The sequence below is a fragment of the Desarmillaria tabescens genome (genome assembly GCF_030435595.1).
Source record: "Desarmillaria tabescens strain CCBAS 213 chromosome Unknown EV420scaffold_1, whole genome shotgun sequence".
NCBI classification, from domain to species: domain Eukaryota; kingdom Fungi; phylum Basidiomycota; class Agaricomycetes; order Agaricales; family Physalacriaceae; genus Desarmillaria; species Desarmillaria tabescens.
In genome coordinates, this window is record NW_026848300.1 from 1,663,775 (window position 1) to 1,684,790 (window position 21,016).

The window sequence follows — 21,016 nt, forward strand, 5'->3', positions numbered from 1 at the left end:
CAACAGTAACGAATACTACTAAAACGATGTCCAACAAGTAAATGTACATAGAAACGTCCTCTCTAAGCCTAATTATCTGCATGTGTAGTTTCTTCTACAACAATCGTCAATGCATTTGACGACAAACAAAAAACAGATCCTACCTCAAGTTATGCGAGAAGTTTTCTAGCATCTCTCTCCCGTTCTCTCGCCTGGCGATTAGATGTCTCTAGCCTCTCTAAACCCTTCTTGATGCTCTTGATGTGAACCTCGGGTGGGACGAAAGATCCCAACAGTGCCGGTTCAGAGACATGCTCTCGGAGAACTTCAATGTTTCCACTCATCTCATGCAGCTTGTGCAATTCGGAGTAGACATGTCGCAGAGCTTTCTCTCGATACTCGCTCATGTTTTTGAGCAATCCCAATCGGTGGTCATACTCCCTCAACGTGTTTCTGTTTCCTCCGAGGTAGGTCCACAATGCGGCGAGGAGCTCTGCCTTGTCAGCAGAGATTTCCGAATCCTCTCGGACGATGATGTCGTTGATGACAATGAGATTCCCCTCTAAATCCTCAAGGTTCTTCAACTGTACTTGGGCTTTCAGAATGAGGATCTCCGTCATTTGCGACAGTATGTCCATGGATTCACTAAATGTCTTCAAGATCATCTCATGCGATGAAGTGGGAGACGACCACGGGATGAGGCTCTGGAGAGAATATTTCCCGTCTTTAGCGCGCGCTTCTTCGATGGTGTTCAATGAATAGTCATTGACAGCAATAATGCTGAGGGCAAGCATATCAGGACACAAAAGAAACGCATGTGTGACATGACCTGGCTCACCGATCCACGGTATACTGTACATGGGAGCTAAATCTTTGCAGTCCTATGGCGGCCTCCTTGGCTGACCCAATAAAGTTCGACAGCGCGTCGTTGAGTCGTTCACGGCTTTTGAGTTGGCTAACGCGGACGAGGGCAGCGAGGTTTGACGTGGCCATCTCTGCTTTTCTAAGGTCTAAAGAGAGCATGGAACCATCGACAGAGCCATCTAGCAATTGCTCAAAAGTGGCGCTTTGAACCTCCACAAGCGCCGAGAAATCGGCTTGTTTGGGGGCACGTGCATGAGGCGAGGGAGATACACAGAGCGACGAATGGGATATGCCAGGGATGATACAGAACGGCTGAAGGGCCATCTGAAGGACTCCGGATATCTTCCCAAACAAGAAGGCTAGCACCCATAGGAATACGAGAAAAGAAAGAGGTTGTCTGAGGAATCGGACAGCTTGGTGGACGACATCTAGAGCGTACCAAAAGGCGAAGGACATGCCTTTCAGCATTCCTTCGAACCAAAGTGGGCCATCAAAATATTCAGCTGCGGTAGCAGCTAGTCGTCGACGTCGTTGTCTTCGAATTTCCTCATGGGTGTGGTGTTTCTTTCCGGGGGAATCAAAACGGGGGGAGCTAGCAGATGCTTTCCGTTTACGCATCACTGCGGGCATTCTGTCGAACTGAGAAAGCGACTCTGGGGCCTCTATCTTTGGTTTCACTGGGGGGGCCTTCTCTTCAGCCGCGGAACCAGGACCCTCGTCCTGCCATTCCTGATCATCTTCAAAGGAAATCTCGCTCTCGACCTAGATATATTGGAAGGAAAAAATAACTAAGCATCCAGACGGAGAAAGAAAGTCACCAGGACTGACCTTGGGCTCGGTCCTCAAGGAATCAGTAGTCGACATGAGAAAGACAGCCGTGACCTTTGTGACCTACTTGGAAAATTGAATGCGAAGAACACGAGTCTGTTGCGTCATAGCTGATCAGAATTCTCCGCGCGTCGAACTGGTTCAGAGCAAGGAGGTGGAGCATTCTCAGTTGCTGGATGCAACAGAGCTGAAAATGACACGAAAAGAGCGCGTCGGGGGCTAACAAGAATCAGTACACAGTTATAAGTAAAGATAGAGCTCTAGCAAAGTGAAATTACAGGCACACGGCCCGGCACTTTGAAAATTGAAATACAGGTGGAAGCTTAAATAAAAAAGTGTTTGCTTCACAAATCACGACATCGGGAAAACAAAAAAAAAGTTGTTAACGCGGTCATTACGATGAAAATATGGCCACCGGGTGACGTTGAGGGAAAAATACGAGCCCTCGGGCCTCGCCACCTCTCTCTTTTATTGTTAGAGTTGAAATTACGGTAAGCGAAGAACAGAGAGGCGTTTGGAGGTGGGACAAGTTATGTTTAATGATGGAACCATTCAGAGTTCCCAGCTTACCGTTGGATGATAAGATTCTCGATAAAATGGTCAAAAGCCGTGAGGTCAAAATCTACCAAGCACATGGAGCTGGATGGAACTGTCCAAGAAAGGAAAGTCATCATATGAGTCATCATAGATATGAACCGGTTCGGACCAATTAGGCCAGGTAGACAGGGCAGGATGTCCCGCTCCGTCACTAACAATAAGGAATATGCCCAAATGTCTGGGACTCACCGGTCGCGCTCTTTTGTCTCGGTCCATTGTTGCGCCCCGTTTTTTTGCAGGAATTAATCCTACTTTCTTCCCTCTCTCTTTTCCCTGCCTTCTTCAATCTCGCGATACCTGGCGCTTTGGGACCTATTACTACCGATAAGCCTTCCTTGTGCTTGTTGTTATCAGCTGGAATACGCACCGGGACATATGTGAGCATCTTTTTATCGCCACTTCTTCGCCTGCTAACCATCTCTTTGTCTGTAGATATTAATATCCAGCAAACATGCTCGACGCAAATCACTTTGTGAGCTGGAAGCCTATTCTTGGTCATGAATGCGTACTGACGATAGATTTCCTAGGGTGGTGTCGGGAATGAGCACGGACCATCCCCCACCGACGTAGATATCTCTTTCGCGCCATTCTACCCGCAAAAGCTGACCTAAACGCTTCCAGAACTACAAGAGGGCGGTATATCGGCAACCCCCAACTCGATTTTCTGTAGAAATGCTCACCCCAGCTAAGCAAGGTCGGTGGCTTGTATAAATCTGCGCCTTTCATCAGCTCATAGGACGTAGGCGGGAGCTACAGCTTTGGAATGCGCATCTGCCCGATTACTCGTGGTGACCGCTCTTCCATCTCATCCGACGGGTCCAATTCCGAGTATGACATCTGGCGGCGGTGGGAGGACTGGCTCTGGTTTCAAGACTGCGTTGAAGAGCAATATCGTATCCTAGCAAGGGCAAAGCGTCAACGCCTTTTGGCCGGCAAAGGGGTAAAGAGGGATGGTTTCTATAAGCAGGACATGGCGTCGTCTTGGGAGTCTTTACCACCAGGCCCCGATCCTCACTCGGTTGCTCAAGATATCCATGAACTGGTCCCCAAGTTAACCAAGAAGGGAACCGTCTTTCGTGCAAGTCAGGCCACTATTGACCAGCGCTTTGCCGAAATCCAGGCGTTCGCCGAAGCACTTTTCAGAGATGACGTTCCTGTACTGCTGTTAGACCTCAGAAGTGAGCGAACTGTCACTGATTTCTTCGGTCTTTGGCGTAGAGATTACGATCTCGCTCAGAAGTTAGAGAAACAATCCCGTTCGAAGCGATCGTCGAAGACAAATAGCATTCTCTCTGGCTATTTTTCCAACGCGTCATTGCCGTCAATTGACACATCTTCTCGGCGGTCCATGGACAGTATCTCCAAGAAGTCGTCTACATCCTCTATTAACGCTTCCATCCAGAATTTCACGTATGGTGCCTCCATCAGTAGAACCTCAGTTGCTACCTTGTCCCCTCCAATCATTGTCGAAAGGCGGCGGCGGGCAAGTTCAGTATCATCCGACTCGGCCTCTACGATAACGGCTGCGTCGTCAAGAAGTTCAGGCTCCTTCCGATCCGTTCCTTCTATCGCTGAGGAGACGTCTGTGTCGTTTGGTCATAATCCTCAGATCTCTCAGGACCAAGGCTCGTCATATTTGGAGGCCTTGCCTGAGGATCGAGAGTTCTCCAGTAAATCCAGCTATCGAGGGAACCCTACTGCTTCCTCTCCGACACACCAGTCGGCCTTAGCGCGAAAAAGTCGCCGTAGTGTGCAGGTCATTGGTGTACCAAAGGATTTCACTCGGGGCATGGAAGAGCTCAATCTCAATGAGGATCAACCAAGTGCGATATTCAACTAGCTTTGCTTGACGTTGGCTAATTGTTGTATCCCCAGGAAATCGTGCTGTCCGGGAATCATGGCAAACGATGATGTCGGGCACCTCTATCATTGATGGTATTGGACTGACCATGCCGCCCTCTCCCGAGGACATGTCCCGAAGATCAAGATCATCTGTCGCTAGCTTTGCTACATTCATGACCGATAGCTCTGCGGACGCTGTCATTCCTCGGTCCACGATGCCCCGCCCTGTCTCTAGTGCCACTATCGGAAGGCATCCATGCCGTACTCGGCCTACCTCAACCCTATCTGAGGGAGACGTATGGTCGGATCCTGAAGGAGATCTGCTCGATACTTATTTCCGTGGTACGATCACATACCACATCAATGCACCACATACTCACGTCAATTATCAGATGCCTTCCAACGCCCTGACTCTCTTATTTCCCGCAGCTACGGTGGCAGTCGCTCACATGGTCCAATTGGGTACCATTCTTCTGGCGCCCGGTCACTTGAATCTATAGATTTCATTATGCCTTCCGAAGCGGACGATAACTATGATAGTATCTCCACGCTAGATATTCCCATGACTGCGCGGCCCGTACTCCCCCCTTCCCCAACAGCCTCCATGTTCTCTACAATAACGTCGGCAAGCGCTGGCACCTCGCTCTCAGGCATGATCACTGACACCCCAATGACACCCACTGCCCCAATCACTGTTAAAGCTGCTTATAACGGATCCATTGTAGTCTTCCGTGGTACCCGTGATGTCCCTTTCAACGATGCTCGATGTCGTATACGCGATAAGTTCATCAAACAGGAAAATATCAGGCTCTCTGATTCCTTCGTCTTGGCGATCGTCGTCGCTGACGATAATTCTGCTCTGACTGGTGCCCGCCGGTCGAGCTCTCTTTCCTCAATCTTCGATATGGATATGAAACTGATATCCACACCCGACGAATGGCGTTGGGTGATGTCCTACGTGAAGAGTAGTAAAATCACGCTTCGAGTACTTGAAGACTATTCATGATACGGTTGTTCATTTTAAATTTATTACATCTTCGACTTTAGCACTTACCACTCGCTTATCTTCGTTTTCATCATATTTTCCCTTGTTTTCCACGTACATTTCACCCTTTTATCCGTTCGGTTCTCCTGGGTGGACCATCTTCTCGGAGTTCATAGAGCTCAATGTCTTTCGTTAGGATGAATAACATCTTTCATCACTAATACAGAAGTACAATATCAAATCTCAGCATCATATCACGCACCAACTCGTGCTTGAGATGGCGATGTATGGGTCGCACCATGAACTGCTAAAGACGCCGGTGGGGCACCTTGTGATAATGGTATTCGTGTCCAGTCCGGAAGAATAACACTGTGCCCCACGGACACTGAATTATCCACATTCATACCGTCATTATCGCCCGAAGCAGCTTCATCCCATCGTTCCCTGGTTAGTTCAACTCCCCCCGTCTTGAGCGAACCAGCCAACGAACCGCCAACCCAGGCCATGGTGGCAGGCGTGAACGCGGGTGCTTTTCCGGCATTCGATCTCGCTCTTGCCGACATTTGGGCAGTTTGAGGAGAAGGGTTATTGAGAATGGCAAAATGCGAGGTCAGTGGTCTCAAAACTGCATAACGATCATACTGAGGCGGTAACGGCTTATTAGGTCGAATAGGCTGCCTGGCTGAGGGTGGTAGCGGAGCAATGGCACGCAATATTTCACTGTGTAGCCTTGGGATGAACCCTGGGAGCATAGACGTGCCACCTACGACCAGAATAGACGATGCTAGAGTTTTTCGCAGGTCAACGGGTACCTATAATAAATTTAAATGATCAGTTTGAAAAGAGAGCGGAGTGGAATAAAGAAATTGCCTTTAGAAGGGAATCCAGAATAGTTTCTGCGACGCTACTTTCGTCCACGTCACCTCCTTCGAAGAGAACTTCGGCTGTCCTCTCACGAATCCACCCGGGTATCATCAAAGTTCCATGTCCAGTACCGGTCTGTTGCGAAACAGGTGGAACGACGCGCATCGTCAAGTCTGTAGCGGTGGAGGTTCGTCTGTACATTGCTGCAAGAGCCTGCAAGTAATTCTCCCCGCTATGTGGTCTATCATCCGACATTGGTGCACGGGGAGTGGACACGACAGAAAAATCTGAATCGACTTGTGACGACACGCTTTCTCGCCCGGTGAGAGAAAAGTCGGATTCTGTGGTGTCGCTGGGGGGAATGTCGATATCTGACGACAGATCGCCTATAGGCGTAGCTTCTCGACCCTCATCGGCCATCCCTAATGCTTCTCCCACAAAGCAGCATCGGGTTTTTATCTCATCAATAACGGCATCAGTTAGTACTTCTTGGGGTACACGGGTGGCGCGACTGGACGCAGGGATGTTAACAGAGGCACTAAGAGTCGTGGGCGGAGGTAGATACGTTCCGAAGAGGAGTATAAGGGCACGCAAGTGCGATGATAACCGCGCGCCCGCTAATGGTGTCGAACGAAGTTGGGGGAACATTGGCCTGGCAGCAAAAATCTACTTTGGACTCATGAAAGGGGCCACATATATCGGTAGAAAGCCACTCACCGGAAGCGCTACTGACTCCAAATGTCCACAGTCAATAACCAATCCTGTGATACGGCCTACAGTGAAGAGGGAAAGAAGATGACTTGATGCAAAAGAAATTGAAGGAACCTGCTCGAAATATTCAGCGAACTTCAATACTTGGCAAGGTTTAATCAAACCTGAAGATTGTCGAACAAAATCTGAGCAATGATATCTTTGATGTACAGCGGGAGAAGGGGATGTTCGACCAGTATGACCTTTCGCGCTTTTGGATCTGTTAACAGAGAACTGTACGACTTCAATATAAAGATAATGAAAAGACAAACACGAACGTACTCATGGAAAACAGATCTCAGGCATCGTTCAAGGTTAATGGATAATAGCTTGTTCTCCTCCGCTCTGTCTGCTGGATTTACAGCGCGCTCAAGTCCCCAGAGCGCTGCACCCGACTTTCCACCGGCATAAAGAACTTCTCGAGGCCTGCCCTCTCCACTGAAGCCTACTTTCCATATCCGAGAGCCAGGATCGATGATAACTCTGTCTTCTACGCCATATAGAGAGTGCCGTCGAGTGGTGGAATAGTGTGGCGAGGCTTGGGCTGCATGTGTGCTCGCAACTCGTGATGTTGTTGGCGTCGTAGGGACCGTTGTCCTTATGCGAGACGATGAAGGCAGAGCAGACATGACGTATCAATTGCAGAACATGGTGGTTGATGTCAAAGGTTGTCACGACTGATCAATTTTGTGCCACGCCCAAGTCCAACTAGGACTGAGTGTATGTATTATACAATATGTTACAATAAAGTAGTCTAGTAGTCTACAAATTATGCAATATCTGAGATAGCCGCCGTGATGCGATTCCACACAAGCATCAGCACAAAGGTGTATTTCTCAAACTGGTCTTTTGACATGAAAAGAAGGGCCTGGGATAAGACGGCCTTTATAATTTGCGCTTGCATGCCCTAGCATCATCCGTCAGTGTCGGATCCGGCATAAGTTTGAATTATAATATACCTGATACCATCCAACGAACCCTTCTTTCTGCCAAACCCGTAGTAGTATGTCAAGAGCGCCCGGATGTTTGTATTGCTTGTGGTGATACTCGTGAGCATGAGGAAGTTCGTGGTGTTTCACTGCAGCATCCTCAACATCTGCACTCCGAGCTTGTATCCGGACCTTGGCCATGATATAAGGGTAGGTTACCTGCAGGAGAATTGAATGAGAAGATTATCAGGTATCTGTGAGAGTAAACATACGATAGTTGCGAGGGTTTTGCTGAGCGCACCGACAATAAATGATAGTCCTGGTGACATGGAGGCCGTGCCCTTGGCCAACACGACGATACTCTTGACTCGTTCAAATGCACCATAAGTGATGGCAGGATTGACTGTGAGGATCAGGCCAGGCTTGATTCCTAGCCACAGGCCACCAATGCCTTCCTCTTCGACAATTTCACGAGCGACACCAAAGAACGAGTCGTCTTCGGGTGGTGATGACAAATATGTCGATGAGGAAGTAGGGGTTTGCCTCTTTGTCCGACCAACTTGCTGCCGTGTTGCAATGACTGAGACAGGAATGGTGAAGATTTGCGCAAGGGCACCGGCAATAGCACCGAGGACCAACTCCATGACGGTGCCGATTTGAGGCGCCTTGGATCCCCGGGGAAGCCTTTTCGCAAGTCGGTTCATATAAGAGGTTCGAACCATAGAGTAGAAGAAGAAATAGGCGTATTCTGTGGGCGTGTTAGCTGGAAACGATGAGGAGAGGCGAAGAACGCACGCATAGAAAATGTATTCAACATCGTTGCGGCGAAACCTCTGTACAATCCCAGTACCCCCTCTTTCTTGAGTATGTGTAGCAAGACGCCCATCATCGACTGGTCATCCTTGGACTTGCCCTTCGGTAGAGCCTGAATGCGTGTCTTGACCCTGTAGGGGAAGAGTAAGAGACGTCAAGACTCGATGTAACACGAAAACCTACACATCCAGAGGATATACAACACTGGCAGTGCGTTAGCGGCTGCACCCGATGATAGAACATAAGACTTACGCTGTACTGAAGCATCCTCCTAGAGCTCCTGCCAGTGCAGCGCCAAAGGGCGATAGTTTTACGGGCTTGGACTGGACAGACATGGGCAAATCAGGAGGACCAGGAAGTGGTAAAGGAAGGAAGGACAGACTTTCGCTACCGTTTAAATAATCGGTGACCGTTCTACGGCGTTGACATTCCCCGGTTCGCGCAGAGTAAAGCAAGAATCACATGCTACCATAGATTCAACCGGTCGCCTTCAGATCAAACAAGGAACAACAAACACTTTCCATGGTCAATCCCAACTTTCCTCACGACCTCGACATCAAGCCTTCTGTAGACTTGCTGGGTCTGCACTCGCAGCCAGGCGACCAGGATCTCTTTGGGCATTCAGCCCAACGTGCGGCGATATCCAGATACGGTATTGCAGGCAGAGTCTGGTACAGAGTTCAACCTATTAATCATCTGATATAAATTGGATTTGACTTGGGTACGCGTTGATCGCATAGGGAAGCAGCCTATGCATTACTACTCTATGTCGATCCCCCATCAACATGGGAATTCGAACCTCCTTTCCTCAAAAATCAAGATTCGTCGCGACATACCATTATAGAGCTGGGTTCTGGCACCGGAATTATTGCCCGCAGCCTAAGCCGTTCACTGACCAGCGGCGAGGACATAATCGTGTCCACTGATTTGCCTGAGGTGGGGTGGATCCTATACAGTTTGGCCGCATCTCAACTAGAAATAGGTTTGCCCTCTACTGGAGGATAATCTACGCGGTGAATTGAACGGGATCGTCTTTGTGCGTCCACTAGCTTGGGGAAATATCCAACATGTTTCAGATATTGCATCTGAATTCATCACTAATCGAAATCTGTCCCACATCATTTGCAGCGATCTGGTGAGTGCCTGCTAATAGGGAAATTCAGAATTGGATGTCGCGACTTCATGGGTGTCGGTTCATGCCAGGACACTAGAACCAAGCTCGTAGTCGTGGCCGCAATGTACCCATCTTACCGCAAGCTGCGCTGACGTTAAGCTCTTGCGTAGGAATGGGTTTCCTAGACGTGTGCAGGCCTATTGCTTCGATGTCTCCGTGCGGAAAACTTGCCGCATGATTCGAGCCACATTGCTGCCACGCCTTTACTAAACCTTATCCCAATAACGTTGAGATTGTCACCCCCGCAATCAGGTGCACAACAAAGCTAACTATATTTCAAGTATCGGCTTGTTTTTTCTCAAGGCTTTGGCGTTCCGCCACCGGTTTTGTCGCCTCCCCCTGATGCCCTCGTTCCTTTTTATCAACGTGTACCTTTCCCCTAGAAACAATTAACAATCACGAAGGCTAGGCGCCACAGCTGTCCATCGAGATGTGTGGGACGTCTGCAGGAGGCTTCAGAAACCAGTAGCGCTTATGCGTGCCCTAACTGGGACAGACAGAACGGAATGATCTGGATCGACCAACTTGATTGCCGCTGCCCATGAAGCTATGCAACGGGATCAAAGCAGCATTAGAACAAGATCGCACATCCAATTCTGAATTTCCCTGTATCATGACATTGAATCCACTCTGACGAATTTCAAGGTCTATTTTCCAGAGCTGCTAGCCCCATTGTTACGAACGCTCATTCATCTCACCTCGCCGTCTGCGGTTTCTTCGTCGCCAGTCCTTATCATATCGTACAAAATTCGAAGTCTAGAGAAGGAGGCACCCTTTTGGAGTGCATTTGGTTTATATTTTTCTTTCCAGCCTGTGCTCTCACGGCGCATACTGCCCGACTCGGAGCAAGACCAGTCCTGGCAGCGCCTAGGCTCTTCTTTTGAAGACACAACATTCATTTTTGTCGCCCAGCGACGACACGATTCACTTGCTTGGCAAATACCCACAAATGACCGTGATCTTCTAGCCGGTGTAGGAGCACTGGGAACGAATACTCCAAAGGGGGACGAATACTTCGAGTCCTTATTGTTAATGACCATGGACGATTCTTAGATGACTATGTGTAACTGGTCATGATGGTACGTCAAACCCCATGGTGGCGGTAAAAGCGCTGATTGCCGTTCTCCAAGAATCCAATCGCTCTGTTATAGTCTCCGCCGTCGGGACCCTCATAACCTGGCGGTGCATAAGACCGCGTTATCACCCCAGGTGCTGGCCTGGTGACAATTTCTACCCTTTGGGACAATAATATAGCACCTTCTTTAGTCGAGGGACTGAACCCAGGTGGTTCAAATGGAAGCAAATCCAACGAGTACTGTGAATTACGGTCAGGCACGGAAGTAAACATGGCACGATGCTTACACTGATACTAATTCTTGGGAATACGAACGTGGGTTTCAACGAAGACTTGAGATTTAGTTCCCCTTGCAGAGACCTCGTTCCTTCGGTTGAGCCTGGAATCGATGAGGGCCAAAAGACCGCCTGACCTACGCCCTCTAGAAACAAGTTATTGCTACGCTTTGGAGTATCTTCATCCGTAGCGTTGGGGCCCGTCGCAATTGATCGGACCAGAAATAGTCGCGTTGCTGTCGGATTGGCCAGAAGGTCAAGCGCTTGTCTGTCGTTGCATTCAAATGTGATTAGAAGTGGGATCGGTGATCTAACTGCGTAGCTGAGCTATGGCCGCCGTGAGAATGAGTTCATGCACTATAGATCAAGCCGTCTTACCGGTTTTGCAATGGACAGCTATGGACACTTAATGAGAATTCTTGGGCTCCTTTCATCAAACACGCACTATACATCGTACTTCGACCCTTTTGGTATTAAACAAAACTCCGGATATTTTGATCGGCTCTGAAGTCTGCCAGCCCTCGGGATCAATGCTGGGACTTGGTAGCGGCGAACCTTCCCTCAAAGCCAGCTGTCGAAGCGGTGAAGGGGGCTGGGCAAAGCGCAAAGGAACGTAAGCAAAGTATGGCGAAAGCCTATGATCAGTTTCAGCAAAGATCAATTTCGATAGGGACATTGACAGACGTTTGATTAGGCTTAAACCTACCCCGCCGAAATGTCACAACGAATTTATAATCGATGTAGACAGGACTTGCTCGCTCGGAAAAATTTGGGGGTAGGTAATATGTCCCCGCGTGCGCTTTCGACTCCGTCACGGAGACTTGAGATGGTAGTGTAAGTTCAAACGGCCAGGAATGTTTCCCATCCAATTGAGTTGATGATTTGTTAGGCGGAGACCACAAATCCTGACTCAGCTGCAAGAAAACAGCCTCTTCTTGACCGACCGCCGTAGTTCCTGCGTGGATCTAATTATGAAGCTCGTCGATTCCTGGACACTACTAGACTTGAAGGAAGAAACGCCATGACGTACCGCGATGGATATCCCCTTGAAAGTTTCAGGTATAACCAAATCTACTTCAACTCGACCAGAAATACTGGCGTTATCATGGAAGACAGGCGCAGAAGAGGTTGTTGACCGATTTTTGATGTGCAGGAACGCCCACTTTCGGCCGTGGCGTTCTAGTGAAAATGAGTGCTCTGTGGGTGCGTCAGTCCGCGTCGACTGATGGCTATAACCAGAGGGAGTCGACATAGTCAAGACTGCAATTTGAGTGGGGCAGATGCTGCGCTGGGAAGTTCAGCATCGACTCTGTAGGTTTTATTCTTCCTGGACTATTCCTAGACTTTCCGGCGTAACAGAAGTAAGTGCAGCACATGCTATAAACTTTGTCCACATGCTCCGCGGAGAAACGTGGATTGGGGACACAGGTCTCGTATTGGTCTTGTGAGAGGCGACGAGTACCGCACGAGTGGGCAATACGCGCCCGTTTATATCTTGAAAGATATAACACTCACATATAGTTTTCGAACAGTACCAACTGACAAGTTGTGGTAGCGGTGCAAACGAGGGTCCACAAAGAATTACACAACTCTGTTGTAAGTGACCGTGCTCGGTGCCTCGGACTGTGGAAATGACTCAGAATGACAGGAAGTGACTCAAAAGAAGATAGAGACAAGCGGAACGGGAACGCTGTTACTCCATACGCCGCACTATCTTTGCTGCATGAAGTAGGCGCTTCAATCCCGTCCGAGAGTGGGGGTGGTGTACTTATTCGTGAACTTGATTGCAATCTGGTCCTTTTAGTTTGCGAAAGTTGCGCTCCTTTAGCAGCTGTACGTAGTATTTCTCTGCATAAGCTTGAACATCATCAGAACATGTGTCGAACGAGCACCAATCTAAGTTTGATGTCACTACGCACATAACCACATTCCACTGAGCTGTAACTCACGATGGAATGTGCGTTACGATCTTTACGGGGGCGGCTAGTAAGAGTTTTCTTTTTGGAGAAAGGTTGTTGTGTTTATACGCGTAGAGCCATTCACAACTGACTTACGACAGCATGGTCTTGGTCATCTATATATGCACTGTGAGTATGCCTGAATATTGCCGTGTGAATTCCGCCATTGTCCCTGACCGGCATTTAGATTTTCCACAATTGGCCATGCTACATAGCTCGCTGTCCCTGTGTAAATAAACGCACCCAAAGTCAGAATTTGATAGCGTGAGGATCAATCCCTGAATCAGAACGTGTTTGGACTAGGAAAGCATATTGCAAAGCTACAAGATCGTACACGTAGTAATAATGTAAGAATGCGAATGACTACAACGTACATGGTTTAACATAAAAGCGATTGTGTGGATAGGAATGGTAATGCATGCATCACTATGTTTAGGTCGGCCCAGCGACATGTCCATGAAATCATAACGGAGGTCATAATGCCTAGCCGATGACGGGGGTAGCGAGGGTCATCTGGCGCATGGCTGAGAAGGTGTCGTTCACTTCGCGTGTTATGGGGTCATAAGCGGGAGGAGCATAAGCTTGGGGGCGGGGACCTTTGGCATGCATTGTCATGATGCTAACAGAGTCCATAATGAGTGCCTCAGGTTCGAGATGTGTATATCCAGCTACGTCAAATGGATTAAGAACAACATGGTACTGTAAAGCAACGTATCTATATCAGCACTGGCACCTTTTGAAAACAGCATAGACCTACAGATATGGAGAAGTGTCCCACGTCTGAAGATGCTTTTAAGTCCTTCGCCAGTCGGATTTCTCCCTCTAGGTAGCGGCGGTGGGAGGAGCTGCCGGCGGTAGGCCACCATACAGCAATACCGACATCTTCAAATTGCTCTTTCTGCTTGCTCGACAATCCCTTACAGGAATATCTCACTCGTCTTCGAAGGGACACAGCTATAGAACTGGGTTCCGAAAGCACATCCAGAGCAGACTCGTCAGCTCCTTCCAACTTCATCATACAGGGTATCACACTGCCGCGGGTATAAGATAGCTAAGTCACAAAGACATTCGTGTTAGCGCCATATCAAGGCCGAGACGGTGATGCTTACAGGTTTGGACAAAGAAATCTGAGGGTAAATTATGAGCCATCTGTTAATTGAGAAAGCGCACATGTACGTACCGTACATTCAACTTGAACTGGACGGGTTTTGAACATAACGCCTCGAATTACAACCGGATCATGGGTTCTCCACCCCTCGGGGTCAGAATCAGGACCCATGAGAGGTAAGTTTTCGGCGTACGAAGCTTGCCGAAGAATGGATGGAGTATCTGGTCGTGAACTTGGCACATATCCGAAAGCCGTCTTAATACTATCACCATGGAACATAAACTCAGAATAACATCAATCAATAGTGATGACTTACTGGCTATCCGAACGCATCTTGCTTCGAGATATCGTGACTATAAGATCGTACTGTACAGTGGCGGGCGTGTGGCGTTCGAGAAAAGTTTCCGGTAGACGAAAGGTCTTTGGCTCCCGAACGGTCAAAGAAACAGTCCGAGGAAGAACAATAGAGAACGGGAATGTATGTCGGCCACAGAGCTTATTGTTTTCAAACGCCGGGGAGGGTGAACGACTGCTTCCGGTCTTTGCCCAGACTGGAATGGTCACGTTTAGAAAAGAACATACGTCGTCCATTCCAGCACCAGTTATAACTCGACCCGTCACCTTGAAGAATGTTCTTGAGTAAATATGCAGATATCAATTAGAAGACTCCGCGTACTGTTGCATTTATAGCCTGTATGGAATCTCCTCGCTCGACTTCAAGTTCGACTATGCCGTTTATAGATTCTTTTTCATAGAATGTTGGTAACGACTTGGCAGATTTAGCACTGCTAAAGACTTTCAGAGTCGCCCAAGCCCTGTCTTTGTTGCTCATTATCTGGAAGACATGTTCTGTCGGTTCGCGAGGCGTATGTCGACCCCCGGGCGGAGTGTTATGACGAGAATAAGGAGGGAGATCGGTGCTGGGTGCAGGTGCCGGACCTGACCTAGAGTACCTTCGGTATCGTGGAGGGGACGTAGCGTCCATAAAAAGCGCGGGGGGCGCTCAGAATTGTAGCACATGATATATATACCTTCGGGATTCTAACAGATGACAAGGTAGTGACTGGATTGGGACAAAGGCTAATTGTCGACAGGATAAGGCCCCGCTGAAAGACGATGGTCCAGAAAATCGGGCACAACGAAACTTTTTGGGAACAAGATGCTTTTGGATGGAGCTTTCAACTTGCTAAATGCGTCCATTTCAAGTCACGTGCAGAACCACCTTGGTTGGAGAACAATACGAATTCATCCACAACAATAGGGGATCGAACCGAGAGCATCAAGGGTTGGAAACGCCGCGAAGACACACGACAATAAGACGTACGTATGAGAATCGCTCTCCCTCCGCCAGCTTACGCTGAAGTTTTTCAGTCCAAGACAATAGAGCTACCAGGTGAACGCTGCTATCATTAGAATGGCGACCTAGTCACTACACGTTTGACTTCTGTATCAGTTAGAAAAGCGTTTCCTCTCCACCGGTTACTGATTTAGCAAATTGGTTAAGAATCATCCGAGCTTTCATTATGTCAACGCTGTCAACGTTTGTATCGTAGGCTTCGTCGTCAAGAGAGTTGCCGTCGTTATTAACAAGGGAAGGATGCAACGGGAAATCCCAAGTTTCACTGTTCCAAAAATCAGCGGTGACAACTGAAGTAACCAGTTGCACTCCAATGCCATTGCTAAGTTGACTCTGGATCAACATGAACTTCCCTGGGTTTTCCCTCGCGCGTTTTACAAATGCCTCATTTCGTGCTTCGGCGTTCGAGCTACCGTCAAGAGATGCAGGCATATTCCGCTCATAGTCAGCCAAAGGCTTTAAGGAGAACTTTGCCGGTAGAATGGTGTAGTCGATATAGATGATAAACCCAGAATCCTTGATTTTCGGATACTCTGAGCGAGCGAGCCGATGAAGATAAGGAAGATGATGCCGAGCATCGCGCGTTGCGAGGTCGTGAAAGAAAGCTGCAAGTGTGTCATGAGATTGCCAATAGAACAGGTCGCTCGCTTACCAGCGTCGCTTTTGGTGATAGATTGCAATTTGCCTTCTGAGTGTGCTGTGTTAAAGAAAGTGTTGGCGTCCGAACAGGTATTTACCTTTGCGCTCTTGTTGCTTCATCTTACACATGTCTTTGTGACCGCCTTCTTTCCAGGCTACCTTTTGATACCCCTTCGAACAATAAAGCGTGGTTCCACAGCTTGAGCATTTTTGAAAGTTATTCTTAGCATCGACCTTCTGGCACTGTACCGATCTTAAAGGTCAAGTAAATTCTCCATTCCAACAAGAATCGGCCACACCTTCACGTTGTCACAAGTGACTGCTTTCCCCTTGATGGCCTTCGCGTGGATGGACACGAGCAGGCGCTCCAGGCACTGTTTGTGGAAATCGATCCAGACATCTCTGACGGTACTACCAAATACCCGGTTTTTGTGGGGAAAACTCTCGTCATCAAGTTTTGACATGGCCCTTGAAGGAAAAGGTAAGCTCGAGACCATATATGGGTGTTATACGGTCATTACCCGTTGATCGCGTTGATAACTGAACGATAGACAAGATATCGAGGCACTATGTCTCTAATGATAGAGACCACCGTGTCTCGGTCTTCTGGGTGCAGTCGATGAAAATAAGGACTTGAATCAACCCAAGCGGTCAGAAGGCCAGCATTGACGGCTTGTATTACCCATGTAAAACCATCTGTGGATTCCAAACAGTTAAACATAAAGCACATAGACGATACCATCACGTCGAGCATAATGTCAGGTGCTCTTTCGTTAAGCATCTTCAATGCATTCAATGCAATTTTGGTAAACATCGGGATGATATTGAGGTTCAAGAAGGCGTGCCGAAGGGGATGACGAGGCTTTCGACAAAGGTGGCCAATGAGGTCGAGATAAATGACAATAGCTGTGTGATTCATCTGGGCATTGTTAATTGCGGTTTTAAGCCTTGAGACGGCTAACTGAGCAATGCTGTCGGCATTTCCGCCCCCAGCTTTCACCACCCGATCAAGGCAATCCCCGACTCCATCAGATAAAAGCGCGTCCAGGCATGCAGACGCGGTAGGTAGGCCTGCAGTTGATGCTGCCATATTCCTAGAGTCCTCGTTTATCCACAGCTGAGTAGCGACCTCGACGGTACCCGGAGTAGCTGCCATGATGTTGCGAACGGGGTCAGTCCGGGATATTGAATACCAGGCGGCTGTTATCACATCCAGAGTTGAGCGCTTGGACTGTGGCGTCGCTTCAGGAGATTGGACGCGTCCAGCGACCAAGTATACGCTCCATTTGAATGCACCGGGCCAGTCATCTACCATCTGCTGTTCATAGGGATGCCCATCGCGCAGAAAATTCGAAATTTTCGAGAGGCCGAGGAGCGACATGAAAGCTCTGTCGGCGTCTGGTGTTTTTTCATAGGTAGCACGCGAGAAATCAGCGGGAGGTTCCTTATTCAAGTGAAAGAAGAACATGTCGATGAGGCCCATGGAAAGCATTTCTGGCACCTAAAGAAGTTGAGGTGATGGTGGATAAGGATATGGTGAGATTTACCTCCTGCCAAAGGTTTGCTATATCTGTAATTTCCTGGAGCGCGCCTTTGCGCGCCTTATCGATGGCCTGAGGCGGGTCAACAATGGAGACAATGGAACTTCAATGGCAGGCCTTCTTTGGATTCTGGCGAATCCTTTGCAAACATTTCAGTTGATTCACGTACATCTTGAGGCTTAAAAGAAATCCTTCCAAAGGCGGTGGTCAGGGAATTTTTATCTATCGGTTATCTCGGACCGGACGTAGTGGATTCATTTGGGAAAAACAAAAGTGCATAATTCTAAATCCAACAAAAGGTTTGAGCTCTCAGTGAGATCGCATAGTGCCCCCTTGATACGGACATCTCGTTTTCATTCGAATGGGGGCCGTAGGCCAACGGTCTCGGCCCTCCAGCATATGCAGTAGCAATTTCGATGCCACAATCTGCCAACGGCTTGTCGAGATATTCAGCAACGAAGCCTGTGGCACTGAACGGAAGCACAAAAACGCCATACTGAGAGAAACAAATGATATCAGCGATAAATGTTACCTTCAGAGAACTTTTAGACCTCGCTTGAATCATAAAGTTACCGATAACGCATGTGGACTTGAGATTCTTGCTGAGCTTTATCTCTCCATTCAACCGTTTACTATGTTCTGGCACATTTTCTCTGACAGGCCACCACACTCCTCTGCCAAGGTCCTCGGTGGTAATCCTCCACCGCCTATGAACATTCCTGGTGCCTAGCTGCCGAAGTTCGGTGGGAGAATTGGACGTGAAGTCATTGTAATCATAACATGTCTACGAAGGTGTATCGGAATACAAGACGGTACGGCGAGAAGATGTAGAGCTTGAGTGTCTGCGGAAGTAAGAGTGATGCTGCAAGGTATCACTGTCCCTCTAGTGTAACAAAGCTGTCCGCCGTTTGTTAGACCGAACTGATAAACGAAGAGTAGTAACATACCGGCTTGGCTAGTGAAACCTGACAGAGGAAACTCGGTTATGATATAGATCTGAAGTAAAATTTTACGCACAACACCGTCTACTTGGACTTCGCGGGCTTTGAAAACCGTGCCCTTCACAGTAAAGCATGAAATCTGTTGCCAGCCATCGGGGTCTGCATCAGGCCCGGGAAGAGAACTGCTCTCCTGGTAGGCAAGCTGACGGAGCAGCGATGGCGCATCTGGACGTATTAGAGGTACATAACTGAACGGGGTTTGTATCCTGAATTCTTATTTAAACAATGACTTATGTGAACGAGAGATAGACAGACCTTGCATTTGAGTGGAAGCGTGAACGCTTAATAGAGACAGATAGCTCATAATGTATTCCTGCCCGAATATTCCGTTCAAGGAAGGTTTGTGGGAGACGGAAAGGGCCAGAATCCTGGGAAGCCATGGATGGTGAGCTTCCAGGGGGCGTGACTACTTCTGGAGGAATTGGGAGAGAGAATTCCCAGTCATATTTACCAATCAGTTTTCCATGATATTCTTCGTTGGAAGATGGCGAAGAGGCCCGTGGATTTCCCATTTCTCTGGTCCACAAGATTTTGGTTTCCTCCAAGAAAACCCAGGATTCCGAAGATAGACCTGTCAGAAGTTTACCCTGCATCTGTTCAATACATTACATGAGGGCATCCTTTCTTTCAAAAACAATTGCATACAGTTATTTTGATCATCTTAATCGAATCTTCCTTGTCAATTTCCAGAGCCAAGGATCCCACAATATTGTCGCCTTGACAGAAAAGAGGTATATGTTCTGCGGATCTTGCACGGCTTTGCAATACTAGAGTCGCCCATGCTTTCCGCTTGCTGGTATATAATTCGTATCTATGATGGGTGCTGCGTGTCGAGACGTCGTCTCCAGGTCTGTGCTGACTATAAGCAGGGAGGTCGAAGTCATATCCTGCGGTTGGTATGTGCGGACTGTTAGAAGAATAACTCGGAGGATCGAAATCTGTAGCCATGAAGGTAAGAACGTGGGTCAAAAGGACGCGGCGTATTAATATACGTCCGTGTGGACAAGGACTGACCGACTCTATTTAGTAGAACCATTATTATAGACAGGGATTCCTGCTACAGAAGCCAAATGACGCAGCGAAACGACGTAGTGACACCGCTTCGGGATCAACCCGCTAGCACAGGAACGTTCTTGAAAAGAGTTGCGAGTGCACTTATTTGGGACGCAAGCGGTGAGTTTTAGACACCTTAAAATGGCTGATGACATCTTGTGGTACCTGTACACAATACATGGATTGAATACTCATGACTGGTTGGTCGAATATTGACGGTGTGTCCTTTTCAGGATCCTTCCGTGCCTGTACATACAAGGTCAAAGAGAGTTTGAGGATCTGGTTTTAATGCATTCGGACTTCGTCGACCCTGGTGCCTGTTACACGGATCATGGAATAGAAGCAGTCTAGATCATTGGCATACATCGATATACTACTACATCGAGGCTGAGTAGACAGAATGTAGAAACGGACGGCTGCGCACCAAGTGAACTTTGTATAGTACCTCATCATTCGTCATCACGTTTCAGATGTACTGGACCCAGATTGGACTCGATGAGTACCTCGTCCCCGCACCATTCTTTCGGGTCGTCGTTGAATGGCGAAGTCGAGAGATCGCCAATAAAATACCTCCTCCGACCCTTTCCGGCATCGCTTAACGGTGTGATAAACTGTGAAAGATGTTTGGAGAGTTCGACAGGCCCGAGGCCAGTAGCTATAGTGATTACCCCGACGAATGAACGCGGAAGAGAAATGTCCATCGGTCCTGTTTGTGAGCACACACGAAGGTACAAAGGATGCCGATCGGGAGAGTCCGCCGCATGCTATTCAAAAAATCAGTTTAATGGGATAGTAGTGTGGGCATCGTGAACGGACTAATCGCATTTTGATCGGCCCCAGGTTGTTTTTCACCACCAGGATGACCCTCCTTTGCGTCTCTGATGACTGGGGTTCCTTGTAGACGATGGTCACGTCAACATCAATGGGACCCATGGTCGCTTCAAGGTTTAAATTTCTGCGCGTATCATCTGTCTCTCCGGCCTTTAAGGAAGGCAGTAACGCCCGGGGAACGCGGAGAGTAGGATCGATGAAGAAAGCTTCTTGGATACCGTTCAAGTATCGTTGAATGTGGACATAGTTTGACGCTTTAGTATTGAAAAGCGCCACGTCAGGTCCTTCAACGGAAGTAGGACTGTTTATAGTAGGAGTAGACAATTCTTCATAGTTCGGGGGCGGATCCTCATGCCCAGTCTGTAGATGGAGAAATAAGCGAGGCTGACAGTTGTTTAATCAAAGACCAATTACCAATATTGTAGGTTGAGAGTCGCATTTTTCTGTCTTCAAAACGGCCATCGTGGAAGGGAATGAAGAAGGAACATGATAGGCCACAGCTAGGCTAACCACTGCACAGGTTTTGCGGATTAAACAACAGCGGAGAATCGGC

At 48.2% G+C, this 21,016-nt stretch overlaps 10 protein-coding genes across 10 annotated transcripts; 2 read left to right on the top strand and 8 right to left on the bottom strand.

The window, feature by feature from the left end:
- Window positions 1-149: 149 nt before the first annotated feature.
- Window positions 150-1,311, bottom strand: EV420DRAFT_1256776 (uncharacterized protein; the record flags this gene model as incomplete). Its single annotated transcript, XM_060466788.1, has 2 exons — window positions 150-759; window positions 818-1,311. The coding sequence occupies 2 exons, from the start codon at window positions 1,309-1,311 to the stop codon at window positions 150-152; spliced, it is 1,104 nt and encodes a 367-aa protein (XP_060339395.1).
- A 1,083-nt stretch (window positions 1,312-2,394) lies between these two features.
- EV420DRAFT_1495571 (uncharacterized protein) lies at window positions 2,395-5,305 on the top strand. The gene is made up of 7 exons (XM_060470851.1): window positions 2,395-2,645; window positions 2,701-2,740; window positions 2,796-2,834; window positions 2,890-2,962; window positions 3,012-4,091; window positions 4,144-4,452; window positions 4,503-5,305. Exons 2-7 carry the CDS (start codon window positions 2,720-2,722, stop codon window positions 5,114-5,116), a joined length of 2,136 nt encoding a protein of 711 aa, XP_060339396.1. The 5' UTR covers window positions 2,395-2,645; window positions 2,701-2,719; the 3' UTR covers window positions 5,117-5,305.
- Window positions 5,306-7,382, bottom strand: EV420DRAFT_1495574 (fungal-specific actin related protein). Its single transcript, XM_060470852.1, has 5 exons — window positions 6,992-7,382; window positions 6,835-6,943; window positions 6,677-6,784; window positions 5,966-6,625; window positions 5,306-5,907 (listed from the first exon to the last, which is right to left on the bottom strand). Exons 1-5 carry the CDS (start codon window positions 7,336-7,338, stop codon window positions 5,350-5,352), a joined length of 1,782 nt encoding a protein of 593 aa, XP_060339397.1. The 5' UTR covers window positions 7,339-7,382; the 3' UTR covers window positions 5,306-5,349.
- A 96-nt stretch (window positions 7,383-7,478) lies between these two features.
- EV420DRAFT_1634026 (mitochondrial carrier domain-containing protein) lies at window positions 7,479-8,786 on the bottom strand (the record flags this gene model as incomplete). Its single annotated transcript, XM_060476264.1, has 6 exons — window positions 7,479-7,616; window positions 7,669-7,857; window positions 7,911-8,386; window positions 8,434-8,582; window positions 8,635-8,655; window positions 8,704-8,786. The coding sequence occupies 6 exons, from the start codon at window positions 8,784-8,786 to the stop codon at window positions 7,479-7,481; spliced, it is 1,056 nt and encodes a 351-aa protein (XP_060339398.1).
- Window positions 8,787-8,846: 60 nt separating this feature from the next.
- Window positions 8,847-10,694, top strand: EV420DRAFT_46042 (putative methyltransferase-domain-containing protein). The gene is made up of 4 exons (XM_060482219.1): window positions 8,847-9,122; window positions 9,192-9,387; window positions 9,434-9,586; window positions 10,271-10,694. The coding sequence occupies exons 1-4, from the start codon at window positions 8,974-8,976 to the stop codon at window positions 10,676-10,678; spliced, it is 906 nt and encodes a 301-aa protein (XP_060339399.1). The 5' UTR covers window positions 8,847-8,973; the 3' UTR covers window positions 10,679-10,694.
- EV420DRAFT_46122 (uncharacterized protein) lies at window positions 10,615-12,421 on the bottom strand. Its single transcript, XM_060482222.1, has 6 exons — window positions 12,006-12,421; window positions 11,660-11,940; window positions 11,421-11,610; window positions 11,354-11,371; window positions 10,988-11,302; window positions 10,615-10,940 (listed from the first exon to the last, which is right to left on the bottom strand). Exons 1-6 carry the CDS (start codon window positions 12,225-12,227, stop codon window positions 10,710-10,712), a joined length of 1,257 nt encoding a protein of 418 aa, XP_060339400.1. The 5' UTR covers window positions 12,228-12,421; the 3' UTR covers window positions 10,615-10,709.
- Window positions 12,422-13,212: 791 nt separating this feature from the next.
- EV420DRAFT_45968 (uncharacterized protein) lies at window positions 13,213-15,225 on the bottom strand. The gene is made up of 6 exons (XM_060482218.1): window positions 14,718-15,225; window positions 14,358-14,662; window positions 14,114-14,303; window positions 14,043-14,060; window positions 13,691-13,984; window positions 13,213-13,632 (listed from the first exon to the last, which is right to left on the bottom strand). Exons 1-6 carry the CDS (start codon window positions 15,024-15,026, stop codon window positions 13,417-13,419), a joined length of 1,332 nt encoding a protein of 443 aa, XP_060339401.1. The 5' UTR covers window positions 15,027-15,225; the 3' UTR covers window positions 13,213-13,416.
- Window positions 15,226-15,252: 27 nt separating this feature from the next.
- On the bottom strand, window positions 15,253-17,755 carry EV420DRAFT_1495591 (uncharacterized protein). The gene is made up of 7 exons (XM_060470853.1): window positions 17,585-17,755; window positions 16,559-17,538; window positions 16,337-16,505; window positions 16,136-16,280; window positions 16,051-16,086; window positions 15,413-16,003; window positions 15,253-15,361 (listed from the first exon to the last, which is right to left on the bottom strand). The coding sequence occupies exons 2-6, from the start codon at window positions 17,527-17,529 to the stop codon at window positions 15,495-15,497; spliced, it is 1,830 nt and encodes a 609-aa protein (XP_060339402.1). The 5' UTR covers window positions 17,530-17,538; window positions 17,585-17,755; the 3' UTR covers window positions 15,253-15,361; window positions 15,413-15,494.
- A 468-nt stretch (window positions 17,756-18,223) lies between these two features.
- EV420DRAFT_46434 (uncharacterized protein) lies at window positions 18,224-19,691 on the bottom strand. The gene is made up of 6 exons (XM_060482238.1): window positions 19,594-19,691; window positions 19,225-19,517; window positions 18,835-19,172; window positions 18,596-18,785; window positions 18,526-18,543; window positions 18,224-18,475 (listed from the first exon to the last, which is right to left on the bottom strand). Exons 1-6 carry the CDS (start codon window positions 19,613-19,615, stop codon window positions 18,305-18,307), a joined length of 1,032 nt encoding a protein of 343 aa, XP_060339403.1. The 5' UTR covers window positions 19,616-19,691; the 3' UTR covers window positions 18,224-18,304.
- Window positions 19,692-20,081: 390 nt separating this feature from the next.
- On the bottom strand, window positions 20,082-20,925 carry EV420DRAFT_1634031 (uncharacterized protein; the record flags this gene model as incomplete). The annotated part of the gene is made up of 3 exons (XM_060476265.1): window positions 20,082-20,396; window positions 20,449-20,823; window positions 20,878-20,925. 3 exons carry the CDS (start codon window positions 20,923-20,925, stop codon window positions 20,082-20,084), a joined length of 738 nt encoding a protein of 245 aa, XP_060339404.1.
- Window positions 20,926-21,016: the final 91 nt, after the last annotated feature.

Coding starts and splice junctions, on each gene's coding strand:
- EV420DRAFT_1495571 (XM_060470851.1), top strand. CDS start 2,720: ATGCTCGACGCAAATCACTTT. Junction 2,963..3,011: donor GCTCACCCCAGCTAAGCAAG/GTCGGTGGCTTG, acceptor CATAGGACGTAG/GCGGGAGCTACAGCTTTGGA. Junction 4,092..4,143: donor TCTCAATGAGGATCAACCAA/GTGCGATATTCA, acceptor TTGTATCCCCAG/GAAATCGTGCTGTCCGGGAA.
- EV420DRAFT_1495574 (XM_060470852.1), bottom strand. CDS start 7,338: ATGTCTGCTCTGCCTTCATCGTCTCGCATAAGGACAACGGTCCCTACG. Junction 6,944..6,991: donor CTGAGATCTGTTTTCCATGA/GTACGTTCGTGT, acceptor GAAGTCGTACAG/TTCTCTGTTAACAGATCCAA. Junction 6,785..6,834: donor TTTTGTTCGACAATCTTCAG/GTTTGATTAAAC, acceptor TATTTCGAGCAG/GTTCCTTCAATTTCTTTTGC.
- EV420DRAFT_46042 (XM_060482219.1), top strand. CDS start 8,974: ATGGTCAATCCCAACTTTCCTCACGACCTCGACATCAAGCCTTCTGTA. Junction 9,123..9,191: donor GGTATTGCAGGCAGAGTCTG/GTACAGAGTTCA, acceptor TTGATCGCATAG/GGAAGCAGCCTATGCATTAC. Junction 9,388..9,433: donor TGTCCACTGATTTGCCTGAG/GTGGGGTGGATC, acceptor AACTAGAAATAG/GTTTGCCCTCTACTGGAGGA.
- EV420DRAFT_46122 (XM_060482222.1), bottom strand. CDS start 12,227: ATGTCGACTCCCTCTGGTTATAGCCATCAGTCGACGCGGACTGACGCA. Junction 11,941..12,005: donor TCAAGGGGATATCCATCGCG/GTACGTCATGGC, acceptor CTTCATAATTAG/ATCCACGCAGGAACTACGGC. Junction 11,611..11,659: donor AGGTTTAAGCCTAATCAAAC/GTCTGTCAATGT, acceptor AACTGATCATAG/GCTTTCGCCATACTTTGCTT.
- EV420DRAFT_45968 (XM_060482218.1), bottom strand. CDS start 15,026: ATGGACGCTACGTCCCCTCCACGATACCGAAGGTACTCTAGGTCAGGT. Junction 14,663..14,717: donor TACAGGCTATAAATGCAACA/GTACGCGGAGTC, acceptor ACATTCTTCAAG/GTGACGGGTCGAGTTATAAC. Junction 14,304..14,357: donor AAGATGCGTTCGGATAGCCA/GTAAGTCATCAC, acceptor CCATGGTGATAG/TATTAAGACGGCTTTCGGAT.
- EV420DRAFT_1495591 (XM_060470853.1), bottom strand. CDS start 17,529: ATGCTTTCCATGGGCCTCATCGACATGTTCTTCTTTCACTTGAATAAG. Junction 16,506..16,558: donor GTTATCAACGCGATCAACGG/GTAATGACCGTA, acceptor TTTTCCTTCAAG/GGCCATGTCAAAACTTGATG. Junction 16,087..16,135: donor GAAGCAACAAGAGCGCAAAG/GTAAATACCTGT, acceptor CAGCACACTCAG/AAGGCAAATTGCAATCTATC.
- EV420DRAFT_46434 (XM_060482238.1), bottom strand. CDS start 19,615: ATGGTTCTACTAAATAGAGTCG. Junction 19,518..19,593: donor GGTTCTACTAAATAGAGTCG/GTCAGTCCTTGT, acceptor TCATGGCTACAG/ATTTCGATCCTCCGAGTTAT. Junction 19,173..19,224: donor TTAAGATGATCAAAATAACT/GTATGCAATTGT, acceptor TGTATTGAACAG/ATGCAGGGTAAACTTCTGAC.